Source organism: Mustela erminea, chromosome 1, assembly GCF_009829155.1.
Source record: "Mustela erminea isolate mMusErm1 chromosome 1, mMusErm1.Pri, whole genome shotgun sequence".
Lineage (NCBI taxonomy): Eukaryota > Metazoa > Chordata > Mammalia > Carnivora > Mustelidae > Mustela > Mustela erminea.
In genome coordinates, this window is record NC_045614.1 from 72,484,529 (window position 1) to 72,504,989 (window position 20,461).

The 20,461-nt window shown below is 37.9% G+C and overlaps 1 protein-coding gene across 1 annotated transcript in view; it reads left to right on the forward strand.

The window, feature by feature from the left end:
• The window catches only part of DYNC1LI1 (dynein cytoplasmic 1 light intermediate chain 1), a 44,687-nt gene that overhangs the window by 7,091 nt on the left and 17,135 nt on the right, over positions 1-20,461 (forward strand). The window contains exons 3-5 of the mRNA XM_032319733.1: positions 17,934-18,050; positions 18,811-19,041; positions 19,921-20,090. Of these exons, the coding sequence (XP_032175624.1) occupies positions 17,934-18,050; positions 18,811-19,041; positions 19,921-20,090 (518 nt within the window). The remainder of the gene's footprint in view (positions 1-17,933; positions 18,051-18,810; positions 19,042-19,920; positions 20,091-20,461) is intronic.

The window sequence follows — 20,461 nt, forward strand, 5'->3', positions numbered from 1 at the left end:
TTTTTATATATTACCAAACAGTCTTGGGAAAGTTAATGCCATTTTACATTCCTGCCGTCAGTATATGGGAGTACTTGTTTACCTAGCACCATTACTAACACTAAGGATTATTTGCTTTAATCTTTACCTATTTGGTAGATAGGTTAAAAATTGGCATCCTATAATTTAATGACATTTGGACTATAGAATACATATATTTATTGATTAAAAACTATTTAGTGTGACTTACAGGAGCCTAGGAACTGTTAATAACCATTGAGATTAGCGTTTATTGGCTGTGATTGATCTTTATTGAATTAAATTCAGTGGTTTTCAGTTCATGTCTAATTAGTCTGAGCGGGTGAGGGCAATGATAAAGGATGAATTCTGTTTTTTAATGTGGATTACTGAATGATGATATTCAAAGGTAGAGCTTTGGCCAACAGATGGGATGGAAACATCCGTGTTAAATGCCTATTGCTTGGATGTTCTGCTTTATTATATAACATGTTCACTCTTTTATAGAAGAGCGTTTTGAGCCCCAGGTTACACAACTGAGCTGGGATTCAAAATTGAGTTTGTCTGACTTTCTGCTATGCAGGTGCATAGCAGGTCCCCGACATTAGAGGAATGTAGTCTGGAACAGCCATGCATACATGTTTACTTAGAACCACTGGGTGCAGTTGCTGCAGCTGATTAACAGCCTCTCCCTGTTCTTGCCTGCTGAGGCAAGGGAGGAGATGCTCTTTGTGAGATGGGGAGCAGACCAAAAGCTCCCACCCTGCCTGGGTCATCCAGATAACCTGTGGGAGGCCACATAGCAGGTATGAGCCCAAAAGATTCCAGTGAAGACCCTTCATGGCTCTTATCACCACAGCTTTCAGATAAAATAGGATGATTTCTTTTTTTTTTTTTTTTTAAGATTTTATCCATTTATTTGACAGACAGAGATCACAAGTACGCAGAGAGGCAGGCAGAGAGAAAGAGAGGAGGAAGCAGGCCCCCCACAGCAAGCAGAGAGCCTGATGTGGGACTCAATTCCAGGACCCTGGGATCATGACCTGGGCTGAAGGCAGAGGCTTAACCCACTGAGCCACCCAGGCGCCCTAGGGTGATTTCTTTTACATCATGCCAGGCCAAATAAAAAATGTCAGCTTCACAATGTTGATCCCTCACTTGGATAAAGAAGGAACATGGAAGGCTAGAATTCTTTCTATTCTAGCCATGATTATCATGATACTGTAGGCAGTAATGAATCCACTATAGCTATGGAGATGTGAATCAAAGCTCTCCATAGATAGCAGATACCAGGCACACAAACCTGTGCACAAGAAGAGCACAGTGTCTCAGCCTTCCACCACCACAGGAAAGGAACCTGGGAGAAAAGGGAGGCAGAATACCGCTTAATTTTCCTTTTGTCCCCCCTGTTTATCACCATTGAAGACTAGAAGCTGCTCCAAGTACAATGGCAGTGTTTACAGTGTTGAGTAGTATTGCTGGATTCTAATCCTGACCCTTCTTTAGCAAATTGCTTAATCTTTCAGATTATGCTATTTACCTTTTAGAATTATCATATGGATTATAGGAGATAATGTTTGTAAAACATTTCTAACAGTGGCATACACTGGAGGTGTTCAAGATAGCTATTATTAATGTATTATGAGTACTTAAGTGTTTTTCTTTGCTCATTTTCATGGGATTCTTGGTTTTTGGGGGTGTGTGTGGTTTTTGTTTTTTTTTTTAGATTTTATTTGAGAGGGTTAGAGAGAGCAACAGAGATAGCGAGAAAGAGCACAAGTGGGGAGGAGAGGGAGAAATAGGCTCCCAGCTGAGTGGGGAGCCTGATTCAGGGCTGGATCCCAGGACCCTGGGATCATGTCCTCAGCTGAAGGCAGATGCTTAAGTGACTGAGCCACCTTGATGCCTGTGATTCTTGTTTTTGTATTATCTTTTTAAAACACTGTTGATGTCTTATAAAAGAATTTTGTTTTTGTTGTATCACTGACCAAGAAGTAATGAATTGGTAATAGTTATAGAACTTTAAGTCCATCACCATAAATTTTGTCTGCTTTTGCCCCCTCTACTGAGAAGATGGGGAGCAAATGGAAATACTCCACTTGTCGAGGTTTACACACTAATTGTGATATTGTTACAGTTAGAAATCACATCTTCTGAATCTTCCTATTTCTAAATCTGTTAATTAAATTGTCATTGTAAAGTTTATGGACATGACCTCTGGTGTTGAATTAGAGATCTGTTGGGGTGATAAAACAGTATCACGAGCACACCTTTATCCCTATACTGTTTTGGTAGAGTTTACAGACTTTCTTTTGTAATCAATTCTGTTTTCAAATTTGTGCAAAAAAGAAGTAAGAATCGATGGTTATTGTTTCATGCTAAAACTGAAGTTCTTTGGGGGTACCTGGTTGGCTCAATTGGTAGAGCATGTGACTCTTGGTCTCAGGGTTGTAGGTTCAAGTCCCACATTAGATGCAGAGATTATTTAAAAATAAAATCTTTAAAAAAATTAAAATAAAACTGAAGTTCTTTTAAGTGCGTGGATTTTATACTTGGTTTGCAGAGAGTGACTTGTTTGAATAGCACCCAGACATAATTTGGGATATGGGCTTATTTGCTGTGGGGAATTTCACTGTAATCTAATCAACAAGTCTTTCCTCCTTTGGTCCATCCACTAGGACAGTGTTTGGCCTGTAGACTGTTTTTTGTACGGCCAGCAAGCCAAGAATTGTTTTGTTTCTATCTTTAAAGATTTGAGGGTTAAAAAAAAAAAAATCAAAGATGATTTTTTTTTTAAAGATTTTATTTATTTGACAGAAAGAGACAAAGTATAAGAGGGAACACAAGCAGGGGGAGTGGGAGAGGGAGACATGGGGCTGGATCCCAGGACCCTAGGATCATGACCTGACCTGAAGGCAGACACTTAGCGAGTGAGCCACCCAGGTGCCCCCTTTGTGGCTTTAATAACTTAGGAGAATTTTAAGATCCCATTCTAAGTGATTCTAAGAAGTGTTTATGTGATTTTAGTGGTTTTTATCAATTATTGTTGTACTTAATGCCCCTTAGTATCATAAAAGTCACCCAAATATTCCTATATTTCTCGGAGGGTTTTGTCTTTTCTCCTTTCATTTATGTATTTAGCATCAAATACTTTCTTTTTTAAAATTTTACTTTTTGATACCCTTCACCCATCATTTGAATCATCATTCAAAGATGAATATCTGATAGAGACCTTATGTGAACTGCAAAGCCTAAAATATTTACTCTTTAGTCCTTTACATAAAAAGTTTCCTGGCACTTGAATGAGGACATAAAACTAGTCCTGTTAGAATATAATTTGATCTAATGAAATATTTCAGTTTGTTTTAAAAACATCTGTAAAATATGCCCTCTTTTAAAAAATCTAATGTAAAATGAAAATTTAGATAAAATGTTTAGAGAATAACTTTAGCATCATCATTAAAGTGTTCTTTATAGGAGGACTTTCAGCTTAGTCTGTTTAAATGGGAACTCTCAGTACTTGTAAGTGTATGTTTACAGATCATTAACTATTTGGCTGGCACACTTAAAGCTAGGATGTCTGTTTCACTGCCAGCTGAAGGCAGAGGAACTGAAGATAAAGCTTTCTTACAGTTTATACATGACGGGTAGATGAATTCTTTGAACATTTTTGGAAGTCACACAGGCCTCATTGCCCTGCTTGCCACTTTAAAGATGTATTAATTGCAGAGAATAAAGTATTTCTGTAGTTATTTTTCTTTTATTTTACTGTTCAAACCATCAGGTTCTGTGTTTTTCCAAAAATAACTTGGAATTTAGTGATTTTTGTTTCTTGAATGGTTTGGTTATTAGAGACAGTTTTTCATTTATTTGTTTATTTTTCTCCATGTTCTCCATGGTTCTTTGTGTTTTGTTGGTTTTTGGTTTTTTTTTTTTTTTTAAGATTCTTATTTTATTTATTTATTTATTTATTTTTTAAAGATTTTATTTATTTATTTGTCAGAGAGAGAGCGCGAGCGAGAGCGAGCACAGGCAGACAGAGTGGAAGGCAGAGTCAGAGGGAGAAGCAGGCTCCCTGCGGAGCAAGGAGCCCGATGCGGGACTCGATCCCAGGATGCTGGGATCATGACCTGAGCCGAAGGCAGCTGCTTAACCAACTGAGCCACCCAGGCGTCCCTAGATTTTTATTTATTTTAAAAGAGAGCAAAAGCGAGAGAGAGCACAGAGGAAGAAGGAAAAGTAGGCTCCCCGCTGAGCAGGGAACTCAATGTGGGGCTTGAGCCCGGGACCCCCAAGATCATGACCTGAGCTGAAGGCCGATGCTTAACCGACTGAGCCACACAGGCGCCCCCTTTGTGGCTTTGATAACATAGCAGAATTTTAAGATCTCATTCTAAGTGATTCTAATAAGTATTTATGTGATTTTAATAGTTTATATCATTGATTGTTGTGCTTAATGCCCCTAGTGTCATAAAAGTCACCCAAATATTCCCATATTTCTGTTTTGGGTTTTTTTTTTTTTTTTTTTTTTTTGGTCTTTGCACCTTTCCTTTATTTATTTGGCATCAAATACTCTTTCTTTCTTTCTTTTTAACTCTTTGACATGCTTCACGCATCCTCCCATCCCCCACAATCTCCAGTCTGTTCTCTGTATCTCTAAGCTAGAGCTTTTTTGTTTTTTTAGATTCCCCACATAAGAGAGATAATTTGTCTTTGACTTATTTCACTTAGCATAGTGCCCTCAAAGTCCATCTATGTTGTCACAAATGGCAAGATTTCATTCTTTCTTATGGCTGAATAATGTGCATCTCACATCATCTTTATCCATTCATAATTGGACACTTAGGATGTTTTCTTATCTGGGCTATTAGAAATAATGCTGCAGTCAACATGAGGGTACATGTGTCTTTTTAAGTTAGTGTTTTCATTTTTTTTAATAAGTACCCCAAAATGGAGTTGTGGTTTCATATGGTAAAAATATGATCAAAACTTTTAATTTTAGGGGAAACCTTATACTGTTTTCATCAATGGTGGCACCAATTTACACTCCCCAACAGGGCACAGAGGTTCCCTTTTTTTCATAGCTTCTCTGACGTTTGTTTTTTCTTGTCTTTTTGATACTAGCCATTCTAGCAAATGTGAGGTGATATTTCACTATGGTTTTGATTTGCATTTCCCTAATGATTAGTGATACTGAGCATCTTTTCATGTGCCTTTTTGGCATCTTTATGTCCTGGGAGAAATGTTTGTTCACGTCTTCTGCCCATTTCTTAATTGTATTGTTCCATTTTTTGCTAGTTGAATTGTATGAATTCTTCATGTATTTTGCATTTTAACTCCTTATCTAGAGATACGACTTGCAAATATTTTTTTCCATTCAGTAGGCTGCCTTTTTATTTTGTTGATGGTTTCCTTTGTGGTGCAGAAGCTTTTTAGTTTGATGTAGTCCCACTTGTTTGTTTTTGCTTTTGTTGCTTTTGCTTTTGCAGTCAGATTTTAAAAAATCATCGCCAAGACCTATGTCAGGCAGCTTACCACGTGTGTTTACTTCTAGGAGCTTTATGATTTCAGATCTGATGTTCAAGTCTTCAGTCCTTTTGACTTAATTTCTGTGTGTGGTGTAAGATAGTGGTCTCGTGTCATTTTGCATCTGGCTGTCTAATTTTCCCCAACATCATTTATTGAGGAGACTGTCCCCTTACCCATTGTATATTCTTGGCTCCTTTGTCATAAATTAATTAACCATATATGCTTGGGTTTATTTTTGGGCTCTCTGTTCTGTTCCATTGATGTATGTATCTGTTTTTATGCCAATACATACTGTTTTAATGACTATAGCTTGTAATGGAATTTGAAATCAGGGTGCATGATCCTTCTAGCTTTGTTCTTCTTTCTCAAGATTGCTTTGATGTATCCAGGGTCTTCAGTGGTTCCATACACATTTTTACAATTGTTTGTTCTATTTCTGTGAAAAATGCCACAGGAATTTTGATATGGATTGCATTGAGTCTGAGATTACTTTGGGTTTGAAGCCAAATAAGCCCCATTGCCCTGCTTGCCACTTTAAAAGTATATTAATTGCTTAGAATTAAGTATGTATATAGCTATTTTTCATTTGTTTTATTTTAGTTTTCCAGCTATTAGGTTCTGTTTTGTTTTCCAAAAATAACTTGGAATTTAGTGACTTCTGTTTCCTGAATGGTTTGGCCAGTAAAGATGGTTTTTAAATGTCTTTCAACGCCAAGTATAGGTATCCTCCATTTTAATATTTTCCAGCCCTTCTAACTGCATAATTGAATAAAGAGAAGGGGTTCATGATGGACTTTCTAATATTGTCAAACATAGCTCATCTTGGCTGTGGCAAGGCAGCTGAGTACTGACTGACAACTCAGTCCAAGCTTTTCCAAGTCCTCATTAGACATCAGATCTGCCAAGGCCTTCATTATGAACTTCCCAGCCTCCAGAACTGTGAAAAATAAATTCTGTTGTTTAAAAGCAATCTAGCCTATGGTGTTTTGTTATAACAGCCCCAAAAGATTAAGATGACATGCTTTTTGTTTTTGCTGAGCAAGCAGAGACAGTGTCTGTTAAGAATAGGATAATTTCTTATCTGTAAGTAACTTAAAAGCTAGGACTTTATATCCTGCTTACTGTTAAGAGAACTTGCCCAAAGAATATTTGTTAAATGAAGCAGGACAGACTTGGCAGACTTACACTGTGCCGAAGGCAACCAGTAAATGACCTGACACATGACACTGAAGTGTCTTCAGTGTGCAGTGTGTTGTTGGGAGTTTGAGGGACAGTGCTTAACCAGACTTACAGAGGAAAAGAACGCTTCCTAGAGCTTTCCTAGAGCAAACTCAACTGAGACCAGGATAAGCTGCGGTTATCCCACGTGTGAGAGAAAGGGAAGACTATCCCAGAAAGAAATGACAGCATGTGCGAAGACTCAGAGTTGGGAGAGAGCACCCACTCTAGTGCTCTGCAAGAAGTTGTGCATGGCTGGAGCCTAGCATGTGGGTTGTGGGGTATGGTGGGAGAGGGGCAGAAAAATGAGGTGGCTTTTGGAAGGAACATTGAGCTTTATTGTGCAGGAGCAGCAGAAAGACCCTGATGGTTTGTCCTGACATCTTATGAAACTGCCAAACATGTTAAAGCAATTTTACAGTGAATACTCATATACTCAAACGTAGATTCTACCATTAAACTTAACTGTATTTGCTTTATCACATGAGCGGCTCACTGTTCCACCCCTTTTTTTATGCATTACAAAGTAAGTTGCTGATGCTAGTTTACTTCACTGGAAATACTTCAGCTTTTGTGTATCATTAACTAGCATACCCTGAAGGGTTTTAAGAGGGAGAAGTGGCGTAAGGAAGATCACTTAGCTGCAGCCTGAGCAACGTATTGGTGTGTGGTGCGAATTTAGTGGATGTTCACTTTTGCGTATGCTTGTATAGTGAGAGGAGAACCAAGCAGAGGCCATGGGTTAAGTGCCTAAAGACATAAAAAGAGAAAAAAATTGTCTAGCAAATAATCTGATTAGAAGATGTATATAACAGTAGAACAATTACATCTACAATTACATCTTTGTAATACAAATAGCATTTTTCACAGAACTAGAATAAACATCCTAAAATTTGTATGGAACCACAAAAGACCCTAAAGAGCCAAAGCAATCTTGAAAAAGAAAACACTGGAGGTGTCACAATTCCAGACTTAAGTTATATTACAAAGCTGACATCATCAAGACAGCTTGTTTCTAAAATGGCACTGGAACAAAAATAGACATATAGATCAACGGAACAGAATGGGATACCCAGAAATTAACTTTCAACTGTATAGTCACTTAATCTTTGATGAAGCAGGAAGAATATGCAGTGAGAAAGAAGACAGTCTCTCTTAACAAATGGTGTTGGGGAAACTGGAAAGCAACATCCAAAAGAATGAAACCGGACCAGTTTCTTACACCATACACAAAAATAAATTCAAAATGAATTAAAGACCTAAATGTGAGACCTGAAACCCTAAAAATCTGAGAAGAGAGCACAGGCAGTAATATCTCTGACATCAGTCATAGCAATATTTTTCTAGATATATTCCGTGATGCAAGGGAAGTAAAAGTAAATATAAACGTTTGGGATTACCTCAAAATAAAAAGCTTCTGCACAGTGAAAGAAATAATCAACAAAACTAAAAGGCAACCTACTGAATGGGAGAAGATATTTGCAAATGACATATCTGATAAAGGTTAGTATCCAAAATACATAAAGAATTGATACAACTCAACACCCCCCCAAAAAGAATAATCCAGTTGAAAAGTGGGCAGAAGACCCCCCCCCCAAAAAAAGGCCAGAAGACATAAACAGACATTTCTCCAAAGAAGTCAGACAAATGGTCAAACAGATGTATGACTGATCATCAGGGAAATGCAAATCAAAACTACAATGAGATATATCACCTCACACCTGTTAGAATGGCTAAAATCAACAATGTAAGAAACAACAAGTGTTAACAAGGATGTGGACAAAAAGGAACCCTCCTCTACTGTTGGTGGGAATGCAAACTGGTACACCCACTGTGGAAAACAGTGTGGAGGTTCCTCACAAAGTTAAAAGTGGAACTACCCTACTGTCCAATCATCACACTACTGCGTATTTACCCCAAAATACTAATTTTTTAGTATTTTTACTAATACTGATACTACTAATACTAATACTTTAAAAAGCACTAATTTAGAGGCATACAGACACCCCTACATTTATTGCAGCATTATTTCCAATAGCCAAACTATGGAAGGAGCCCATCAATAGATAAATGGATAAAGAAGATACGCATACATACAAACACACACTGAATATTATTCAGCCAGAAAAGAATGAAATCTTGGCATTTGCAATAGGATGGATCGAAAATAAGTCAGTTAGAGAATGACAAATACCATATGATTTCATTCCTATGTGGAATTTTAGAAACCAAACAAGCAAAGGGAAAAAACAGACAAACCAAGAAACATATTCTTAACTATAGAGAACAAAGAGGTGATTACCAGAGGGGAGATGGAGAGAATGAGTGAAATAGATGAAGGGGATTAAGAGTTCACATTTATTGTGATGAGTACTGAGTGATGTAAAAATTGTTGAATCACTCTATTGTACACCTGAAACTAATAATAGCTCTGTATGTTAACGATATTGAAATTAAAATAAAGAACTTAATAGAAAATACTAATAGCAAGAAATTATGTGATTTAAACTTGGCACTAGTTACAGAGCATCTGGGTGGCTCAGTAGTTAAGCGTCTGTCTTCAGCTCAGGTCATGATCCTGGAGTCTTGGGATCAGGGTCCTGGGATCGAGCCCTCCACTGGGCTCCCTCAGAGAGGAGGCAGCTTCTCCTTCTGCCCCTAGCCCCTGCTGGTGTGCTTACCCACACACATTCTCCCTCTCTCTCAAATAAATAACAGTCTTTAAAAAAAAAAAAATGTTGGTACAAGTTTAAAAACTTTAAACTAGGCTAGCTATTCATGCTTTGGTAAGGATTTTTTTAATATTAAAAATCTGTTTAAATACTACATATTATTATCTCATGAACTTTAGTTATCAGCAATATCTTGTTAATAGTATTTATAGTAAAGTTGAGTTTCTTAGATATAAGGACTTATTCCTGGAAAATATTCATGAGTTCTCTGAAAATTTAAAAATTGTTTTCATTTTCATGTTAAACTTCAAAAAAATTATAAATGTCTTGGATCTTTTCTGAATGAGCATCTTGCCACAAGATTGCAGTACTCCCTTCTGCATAGGTGCTTATAGTCCTGTTGGTGACAAGCTGAGACCAAGTAAGGCAGACAGAACAGAGAGAGGACACATGGATCTGTCAAACTCCAAAGGAAGTATCCCAGAGCAGTACTCTATTCAGTCGTATTGGCCAGAGTGGTTCTTTTTATGAACCATTTTCTAACATATCATAGCAGTAAGTATCACCTTAAACAGGCAATAAAGAACTCGTCATTAAATAAGTACTTCTTTTTCAGTGCTGTTTTTGTAGTGTACTATTAAAATGGACCAACAAAATAACAGATTGGGTTGAAAATAGTAATATCTATGATAATGACAATGATTATTCCCATGATGATCCATCATGCTTAAAATAGAAATAATAAAGTTAACTAGTGAAAAATATATAAATGTTTCTACTATTAAACCCAGCACTGGCATTTAATTTTAGCAAAATATCATTTGTTATATTGATTGCTGATTTGAATTTTATCAATCCTATAATTTTTATGGCATTTAATTTATAATGTTTTCAAGTAGTTGTTCAAGAACTATAAACAAAAAGAATTTAAATCATTTCTATCTAGTCATCTCAGTATGCAGGAGCACTGGACATATTAAAAATAATTTAAATCACCATGTGAGGCGATCTATAAAAACTTTCTTTTAAAAAGTCTGAATAGGCAAAGCAGAGGATTTTTAGGGCAGTGAAACTATTTTGTATGATACTGTAATGGCAGAATACATGTCATTATACATCTGTCAAAACCCATATAGTGTACAACACCAAGAATGAACCCTCATATAAACAGTGGACTTCAGGTGATAATGACATGTTAGTGTCAGTTCACTGTAATAAAGGTACTACTGTATCCAGGGTGGGGGACGTTGTATAGATGTGGGGACAGGATATTAAAAAATTCAGAGAATTTCTCGCCCAATTTTGCTGTGAACCTAAAACTCCTCTAAAAAACAGTTTATTGGGGGCACTTAGAGACTCAGTTGTTTGAGTGTCTGACTCTTGTTTTCTGCTTAGATCATGATCTCAGAGTCGTGAGATCAAGTCCCGCATTGGGCTCTGTGCTAAGCATGGAGTCTGCTTACAATTCCCTCTCTCTTCCTCTCTCTCTGCCTTCCCCACCACTTGCACATGTATGCTCTCAAAAGAATTAAAAACCCCAAGGTTTATTAATTTAAAAAATCCAAGCTTATTCTATGACTAGAAAGTAAAAAATCCAAGTGTCGCTTATGACAGACTACTTTCCTGAAAAGAATTCTCTAGGTTAAATTGACACCAGCTGAAAACTGATTATCCCGCAGAAACAGTATTACATATTATAGGCAAAAACTTAGTGCCCAGACTTGTAATAGAGGCTTTTAAATCAACAATAAAATATCTGATTTTCTAAAGTACCTATGCATCCATAAAAATAGGTGGTAACCGATAAAACTTGATTTTATTTAACCCAGGATTTATCTTTTCTCTTTAATTCCTACTTTAGATGTTAGAAAATGAAAAGATAACTTAAAAAGGGTCAAAATCAGATGGATTTATTTCAGTTTCTTTTTAATATTTCAGATGACTTAAATATAAAGGTTTCTGAATTTTAAAATGTATACTTACAGATAAGCATAAGCAAAAGACCCAAACCATAATAATATCACCTAGAAATAGTCACTGATTTGATTATCTCTAGTGGTGATACTGTGGAGTGGTTCTTCAGTGTAGAGCATCAAGAGGAGAAGGGAGGAAAAATTGAATGGGGGAGTAATCAGAAAGGGAGACAAACCATGAGAGACTCTTAACTCTAGGAAACAAACTTAAGGTTGCTGGAGGGAAGGTGAGAGAGAAGATGGGATAACAGGGTGATGGGCATTAAGGAGGGCATGTGATGTGATAAGCACTGGGTGTTGTAGGCAACTGATAAATTGTTGAAGTCTACACCTGAAACTAATTGATGTCATATATGTTGGCTAATTGAATTTTAAAGAAAAAAAATTATGGAATGGTTTTTTAACAAGTTTGTATCTTCCTTTTAGTTTATCTAATTCTAATTGTAAAGGCTTAAATTCATATGCTCCAAATTTTTTTTTGGATTTTGAGCCCAAATTCGTGACATCAAAAATACAGTCAATCCTAACTACGTATGCTATATTTCAAGTTTCAAGCTCCACATTTTTTTGGATTTTGAACCCAAATTCATGTCATCAAAAACATAGTCAATTCTAACTACGTATGCTGTATTTCAAGTTCTTGTAGCCATCAGTAGAGCATGGCTGTTTCCTTTTTCTAAGAGCTGAAGTTGAAGACTTCTCCCCTACTTAGGAGACCAGAATTTATTTCTCTAAGTAAATGTCCATCATTCATTTCACTGGACTGATGGTTCTCAAATGTACCACACTCATCCGAGGGGCTTATTTTTTTTTTTAAGCTTATTTATTTATTTATTAGACAGAGATCACAAGTACACGGAGAAGCAGGTAGAGAGAGAGGAGGAAGCAGGCTCCCTCCCCACTGAGCAGAGAGCCCAACGCAGATCCCAAGACCCTGGGATCATGACCTGAGCCGAAAGCAGAGGCTTTAACCCACTGAGCCACCCAGGCACGCCTCTGAGGGGCTTATTAAACACACATTGCTGGGCCTTCTCTCCTGTACTTCTGGGGTAGAGTCTAAGAATCTGCATTTTTAACAAGTAGCCAGTGTTGCTGCTGCTGCTAGTGCAGGTACCACAATTTAAGAACCATTGCATTTGACTTTTACTACACTAAACACTAGAAGTACAAGGATCTTTATATCCAAGTCATTGTCCTCTAAGAGGCTCATAAACTGGAGAGGGAAAACAAGCAGGAGATAATTTCAAGATATTGTCATTAGGACTACACTGGAGATATGTAACAAATCAGGAAGCCAGCCCTAAGGGAATATCCTGGTTTTGCCTGGAAGTCAGAAAGGGCTTTGTAGAGACGGTAGGTAATACTTTAGGCAAACCTCGTAGTATTTAATGAGCCACGGATAGTTAGTCATTCTAGGCAGTAAGGAAAGCATACACAGAGGCCTGGAGGCAAAGAAGTGTCCTTTTACAAAGGACAGATAATTTGAATGCATGAACTTCAGGACATGAGGGGGGAAAAGGAGTCAGAAAGTGAGAACAAGTACGGCATGCCAACTTGTGAAGGGCATCTTATGCCAGGCGGGAAGGTCAGACTATCCTGAAGGTGACCGGGAGCCCCTGGCAGCGTTTAGGTATTTTAGAAAGACTGCTGTGGCGAAAGTGTGGAAGACTGACTGACAAGAATAAGTTTAGGATTAGGAAAACTTAGGTTACTAGGTATTAATGGTGTCCTAGCAGAAATGAGGTAGGCCTGAACTAAGGTACTAGCTAGTGGTGGGGACAGCTGTATTCCAGGCACACTTGGTTGGGAGCTGGCAGAGAGATGAGGAAGACATAGAAGTCAGAGAAGGCTCTCCCTTGCCATTGCTCCCATAACATTGCCCTCTCCTACTCTACCACTGACCTCTGAGGCGGCTGGTCCCGAGTCTTCCTTGCAGGCTGCTCTTCCATCCCTGCCCCAAGTTTGTGTTCCCCGGGGTTCCTTTCTCAGCCTTCTGCTCTTCTCACTCTGAATGTAATTCCAGGAGCAACTCCACACACAGCTTCAGTGACCCACAGATTTCCTTTGAGCCTCAGCCTTTCCCGAGCTGCCTTCTGCTTGTCACTATGTGCATGTTCCATGAATACCTCATGTTTCAATATGCACAAAGACAGTATCATTCTCTTGTTGTCTTTCCCCCAGATACTCACTTATATGATGATTCATGTAAGATTCCAACCTTAGACTTTCTGTATTGCATGTTCCCTCTACCTAAAATATACTCTCTTTAGAATCCTGTGTTGCCCAAACTTCTGTCTTCTTTCAAATACCACTTACTTGGGTAGGCTGTTCCTAATCACCTCATTTAAAATCACAACCTCCCTTGCATTCCTGTTCCTTCTCATATTATTTTTCTCCATTGAACTACTAACATAGTACGTATTTTACTTAGTTACCCCCTACCCTCAGAAGCTCTAGCAGAACAGGCTTTTTTGTGTTTTGCTTACTGCTGTATCCCCAGTACCCAGAAAGTACCTGTGACTGCAGTACCTGTTAACTCTGTTAACTCTGCACTTTCATAGTGAAATATACATTCTTAAGCCTCTTACAGGGCAGCCACTGAGACATCTGGTCTCAGACAACAAAAATGCTGCCAGAATATTAATGAGTTTCACAAATCCCTGAATGAAGGATATAAATTTTGTTCCCTTATCCACTTTGGGAGTATTTTTAAACTTGACTATGTATTAATGGGTTTGAAATACAAAAGCTGAAGAAGTTAGGGCAGCAAAAGGATACAACTTCAAGTCTGTCAGTGTGTTTCTATATAACAAAAAGCAAAGGACCGTAACTACTCCTTTTGCCCACATTCTAGTCAGATGGAACTGTCGGCTTCCATTTCCATCTCTCTAGCAGGAGCAGCAGAGATTTCCAGAGAGCCTGCTGCATTCATTTAAGCAGCAGTAATTCTAACATAACCATGACTGTAATGGGGAATGGTGATTATCTCCTATTTGGCAGATGTTGAATACTGGAGCTCAGAACTGCCAAAGATAAGTATCTTATTCAGAGTTTCATAGGTGGGAAATGACAGGGCCAGGATCTAAATTGATATAAATTTAAGTTCAAAGCACACTTTCCAGTATGCAGCAGTGCTGCTATTTTAGAGGCCATTAAAATAATACTGTTTATTATTTTTACATTATGACTCATAAAAGAGAAAGGTATTTCTGCTTCTAGGGATCATTGCTATTTTCAGAAAAAAAGGAAAATAATTTAATGCATTCTTCTCTGTGGGTTGCCTCTGAGGAACAGGTGTTATGTTCCTGTTCTCTTGATTCTGCCTCTAAGGATTGGGAATAAAGTTTGTTTTATTACACTGATAATTTCTTCTCTTCTGAAATTTTAAACGATGGTAGTTGTGCCTCTTAATACTTAGCACCTTCTAGATCCATTTTAAGATAAAGCTTAAAACATTACTTTTAAAAAAGAGTATACTGTCAAATAAATGTAATATGGTAAATATGGTAGTTTGAGGCTCCCCCCCACACACACACACACACCCTGCAATTTCAAAATCTGTCACTTTGGTAACAAGGTGGAAGTGTTCACATTGAGAATAAAAAACATTTCATAGACACACACAGGCTGTAGGGAAATCTAATGAAATCCTCTCTACTTAGAGATGAGAAAATTAAGACCAGTCTAGTCACAAAGACTGTGGGAACATGGCAATAATCAAGTCTCACAAGAGAGTCCAAGTCAACCTTCTCAAGAGTGTGACTCTTGTTTGCACTCAGGAGAAAGTCGAAGGTAAAACCAGAAGAATATCTTATTCTCAAGAATGTTCTGACATCTTACAGTGCTTGGCAAAGAGAAGATTCTCAAGATGTCTGAAGAAGCACTTTGCTAACTGAAACACAATTTTCTGGTAGCAAAACTTCTATCCACTACTCACTCTTCTCTCCACTTCAACTTCAACATTTGGAAGTTACAGTTGGTTGAAAATTGAACATGCATATTTTACACATATTTTAAGTCCATTTCTTCTTTTCATAAGTCTTAAGCCTCCATTAAAATGACCAGTTTCTATGGCTGTCACTTTTTTTACACCTAAATGAATTCTGATGTGATTTGTCTTGATGGCAAATGCAGATGTCTGAAAATAGACCTGTTTCACAAAACATCTGAAAAAGCTGATGAAGACATATTCTGCAGACAAAATCTCATTTGTTACCTACCATTTCTAGGAAATACCTCTTATCTCAGGTATTAATAAAGATGCAAGGGTTTTTTTCTTTTTTTTCCATCCAAGATTTTATTTAAATTCAAGTTAGGTAACATATACTATATATGCATATGTTATTGTATATGTATATGTATATTCTACTCCATTTCAGGAGTAGAATTTAGCAATTCATCATGTACATATAACGCCCAGTGCTTATCACAACATGTGCCCTCCTTCATGCCCATCACCTGTTTACCCCATTCCCACACCCATCTCCCCATTTTTTTCTTTCAAGTTTTTATTTAATTTAATTTTAATTTTTTTTTTAAGTAGCCTCCACAGTGGGTGTGGAGCCCAACTTGTGGCTTGAACTCACAACCCTGAGATCAAGACCTGAGATGGAATCTAATCAGATGCTTAATTGACTGAGCCACCCCGGAGCCCCAAGTTTTTTATTTTGATTCCAATATAGTTAACATACAGTGTTACATTAGTTTCAGGTATACAATATAGAGTGATTCAGCAATTCTATACATTACTCAGTGCTCATCACAATAAATGTGTACTCTTAATCCCCTTCATCTATTTCACCCATCCTCCCCCCCTCCCCACCTCCCCTCTGGTAATCATCTCTTTGTTCTCTATAGTTAAGAATCTGTTTCTTGGAGCACCTGGGTGGCTCAGTGGGTTAAGCCACTGCCTTCTGCTCAGGTCATAATCTCAGGGTCCTGAGATCAAGTCCCGCGTCGGGCTCTCTGCTCAGTGGGGAGCCTGCTTCCCCCTCTCTCTCTGCCTGCCTCTCTGCCTACTTGTGATCTCTCTCTGTCAAATAAATAAATAAAATCTTTTAAAAAAAATCTGTTTCTTCTGGGACGCCTGGGTAGCTCAGTTGGTCAAGCCGCTGCCTTCGGCTCAGGTCATGATTCCAGGGTCCTGGGATCGAGTCCCACATCGGGCTCCTTGCTCGGCGGGGAGCCTGCTTCTCTCGCTGCCTCTGCCTGCCTCTCTGCCTGCTTGTGTGTACTCTCTCTCTCTATCTTTGGCAAATAAATAAAATCTTTAAAAAAAAAATCTGTTTCTTGGTTTTTCTCTCTGTTTTTTTCCCTTTGCTTGTTTGGTTTCAAAATTCTACATAGGCATGAAATCACACGTGTTTGTCTTCTCTGACTGACTTTGCTTAGCATTATACTCTCTAGCTCCAACCATGCTGTTGCACATGCCAAGATTTCATTCTTTTATGGCTGAATAGTATTCCATTGTATACATAAACCACATCTTCTTTATCCATTCATCTACTGATGGATACTTGGGCTCCTTCCATAGTTTGGATATTGGAAATAATGCTGAAGTTAACATAGGGGTGTCTGTATTCCTTTGAATTAGTGGTTTTGTATTTTGGGGTAAATACGCAGTAGTGTGATGATTGGACAGTAAAGTAGTTCCACTTTTAACTTTGTGAGGAACCTCCATACTGTTTTCCACAGTGGCTATACCAGTTTGCATTCCCACCAACAGTACAGGAGGGTTCCACATCTTTGTCAAATACTTGTTTCTTCTATTTTTGCTATTAATATTTTTTAAGTCTACATTTTATTTTTGTCTGTTCTGCATTCCTTCTACCCTTGTTCTTGTTCAATTTGCTACCCCCACCCCTCTCCTTTACTAATATTTCTTATGACTTTATGGTTTTGGTGAGGCTACAGCCACAATTACCTGCTCTGGTCAGTTTTGATATACCATCCATCCTCCATGAGTGTGGCCCGTGGGTGGGTACGTAACCCAAACTGGGCCAGTTAAAAGTCTTTACCTGAGATTCTTAAGACTGAAAGTCAGTCAGTAGGAAGAGTTTTTTGTCCCTTGTATATTAAACTGGGATGACCTAAGAGTTGAACTTTCTGAAATACCCACAGAGGAAGCCATTTGTAATAGGATAGAACCAGACTTAACAAGAAGGGTAGAGAAGCAGGGACAAAGCATCTTGGAGGTGAAGTCTGCATCTTAAGTGTAATTACCTAGATATCGTCCATCAGATTATCCTTTTGGTTGAGGTTAGTTCTAGTTGGATTTTTCACTTGACACTAGAAAGCCTCTTTATTTATTTTTTTTAAGATTTTATGTTTTAGACAGAGATCACAAGTAGGCAGAGGTGCTCGGGGGTGGGGGAGGCAGCTCCCTGCTGAGCAGAGAGCCTGATGCGGGGCTCCATCCCAGGACCCTGGGCTCATGACCTGAGCCGGAGGCAGAGGCTTTAACCTACTGAGCCACCTAGGTGCCCCTAGAAAGCATCTTTAAATAATCTATATTATAATTTAAAAGACTCGTCTTCTTTTACAGGTGAAGATGGAGCTGGGAAAACAAGCTTAATAAGAAAAATTCAGGGAATAGAAGAGTACAAGAAAGGAAGAGGCTTGGAATATTTGTACTTAAATGTTCATGATGAAGACAGGGAAGGTGAGTGTCATTTATAACTAAAATAAGTTTCTTGAGGCCTTTTTGAGATGTACTGCTGCTCATATTAGTCTGACTTTTCTTAGTGAGTCATTTTTCATTAGGAGTCCTAGTCTGTCATGCTAGTCAGTGAATAGTTAAATAAAAATGTGAACATACTTTTATTGTTTTGGGATTGGAATTAATATAGTGATATTTTTTAACATCTTAAGGTATTTTGGTGTATAGACTAGCTTTCTTGCTATCCTTGAAGAATCTCAATTTTTCAGTTCATTTCCCCCTCAGATAGTAAAATAATAGTATCCTAGGGTTCTTTTGTTCACTCCCTTTTCGCCTTCTCATTTTTGACACAAAAATGTCATACTCCCCAGATTTTTTCAATCTGATCAGCTATTTCTTCTTGTATACATCACTTGCCTTCTCATTTTTATGTATAATATCCTGAATATGCATGGATATCTCTGCTGATAAGAAGAGAGAGAGAGAGTTTGTGATAGTAAGAATAGAAACATGTAATTCGTGTCCGTGATTTGGGTTTGAGAAATCAGCAGTAGAGGCTGCTGGTGTTCTGTATTGGCAGTTAAATCATTGTCCTGAATGTTTGTTAGGGCTTTACTAAGTTGATAGATATGACCTACCTAAATAGTTGAAGCTTGTCAAAGGAGACCTCTCCTGTGGAGGTGCCCTAAGATACTAAGTAGTATTGTTAGTTGAATAATGAAATAATCCTGTTGCCTTGGTATCTTTCTTTTGTCTATTGTAGATCAAACAAGATGTAATGTATGGATCTTAGATGGAGACCTGTATCACAAGGGCCTCCTTAAATTTTCACTGGATGCCATTTCTCTGAAGGACACTCTAGTTATGCTAGTTGTGGATATGTCAAAGCCTTGGACTGCTTTGGATTCTCTACAGAAATGGGCAAGTGTTGTTAGAGAACATATTGACAAATTGAAAATTCCTCCTGAAGAAATGAAAGAAATGGAACAAAAGTGTGAGTAGTCGGAAATATACATATACTGTTTTTGTAAAGTGAAGGTTTTGACAGACTTGCAAATGAGTTCTAAAAATTTATCAGCATTGGTTATACCTCATTAATTCTTACCAGGATTACAGTGAATATGACCCAGGTTTGCACCTCAGTAAAAAGGAGAAGACCTGAATAAAGGGTTTAGAGAAAGGAAAGTAATGTTAGAAAGTCATGTAGGTCGGACATTCATTCATTTATTCATTCATTTGTTCATTTATGATTTTATGTATTTATTTGAGAGAGAACAAGAGAGCACAAGCAGGGGGAGGGGCAAAGGGAGAGGGAGAAGCAGGCTCCCCTAAGCAGGGAGCCCAATGTGGGGCTCCATCCCAGGACCCCAGGATCATGACCTGAGCTGAAGACAGATGCTTAACTGACTGAGCCACCCAGGCACCCCTACGTCTAACTTTTAAATTGTGGAACACTCCCCCCACCCCTTCTCCTGCCACACACACACGTGCACACACACACGTACACACACACACACACACACATACACCTATTTTTTATCCTCTTAGTCCCCTTTGTGAATTAGAGAATGTAGAAAAGCAAAGCCAGATGTGACTTTCCCAAAGTAATTTGCACAGACAGAACTGGGCTTACATTGAACCCCACTCTTTGAAGCCACTTAGTGTTGTAGTCTGCCTCCTCATAATTAATGTGGGTCTAGTGTTTCTGTCCTGTCTTTGAAACAGATTTCTCAAACCCTTTTTGTTTCTTCTCTTACACAATACTAAGTATAAAGTCTCATTAAAATACATACTTAGATTATGGCAAAAAAGGTACCTGCTCAAATAGAGCAATTTCTAAACTATGTATTCAATTATTTACTTTGATTTTCAGTGATTAGAGACTTCCAAGAATATGTAGAGCCGGGAGAAGATTTTCCAGCCTCTCCTCAGAGAAGAAATACTGGGTCACAGGAAGACAAAGACGACAGTGTGGTTTTACCTCTGGGTGCGGACACACTTACACATAACTTGGGCATCCCAGTACTAGTAGTTTGCACAAAGGTTAGCTTCCTTCCTAGAGATTCTACTACTGGTATTAACCAAGGATGACCAACTGTTTTGTTTTCCAGCCTCCTTTTGGAGTTGACAAACTAGCTTTCCTAGATAATTTTTCTTAACAAATAGAAATAATAGTTTAAAAAATTGAATGATAATGACATGTTGGATTTGTGATCTTAATCATAGTTTCTTTGAAAGAAAACATTACTTCAGATACTCTGTTCATGATTGAATTTCATATTCCTAATTTCAGTTAGACTTCATTGTCAGTCAGTTGAGTAGAAATACTACAGGTAAGGTGAGAACTTCAGTATTGATTTTTATAAAACAGGTTCTACATTAAATTGTGATACACTAATATCCTAATATCAGCA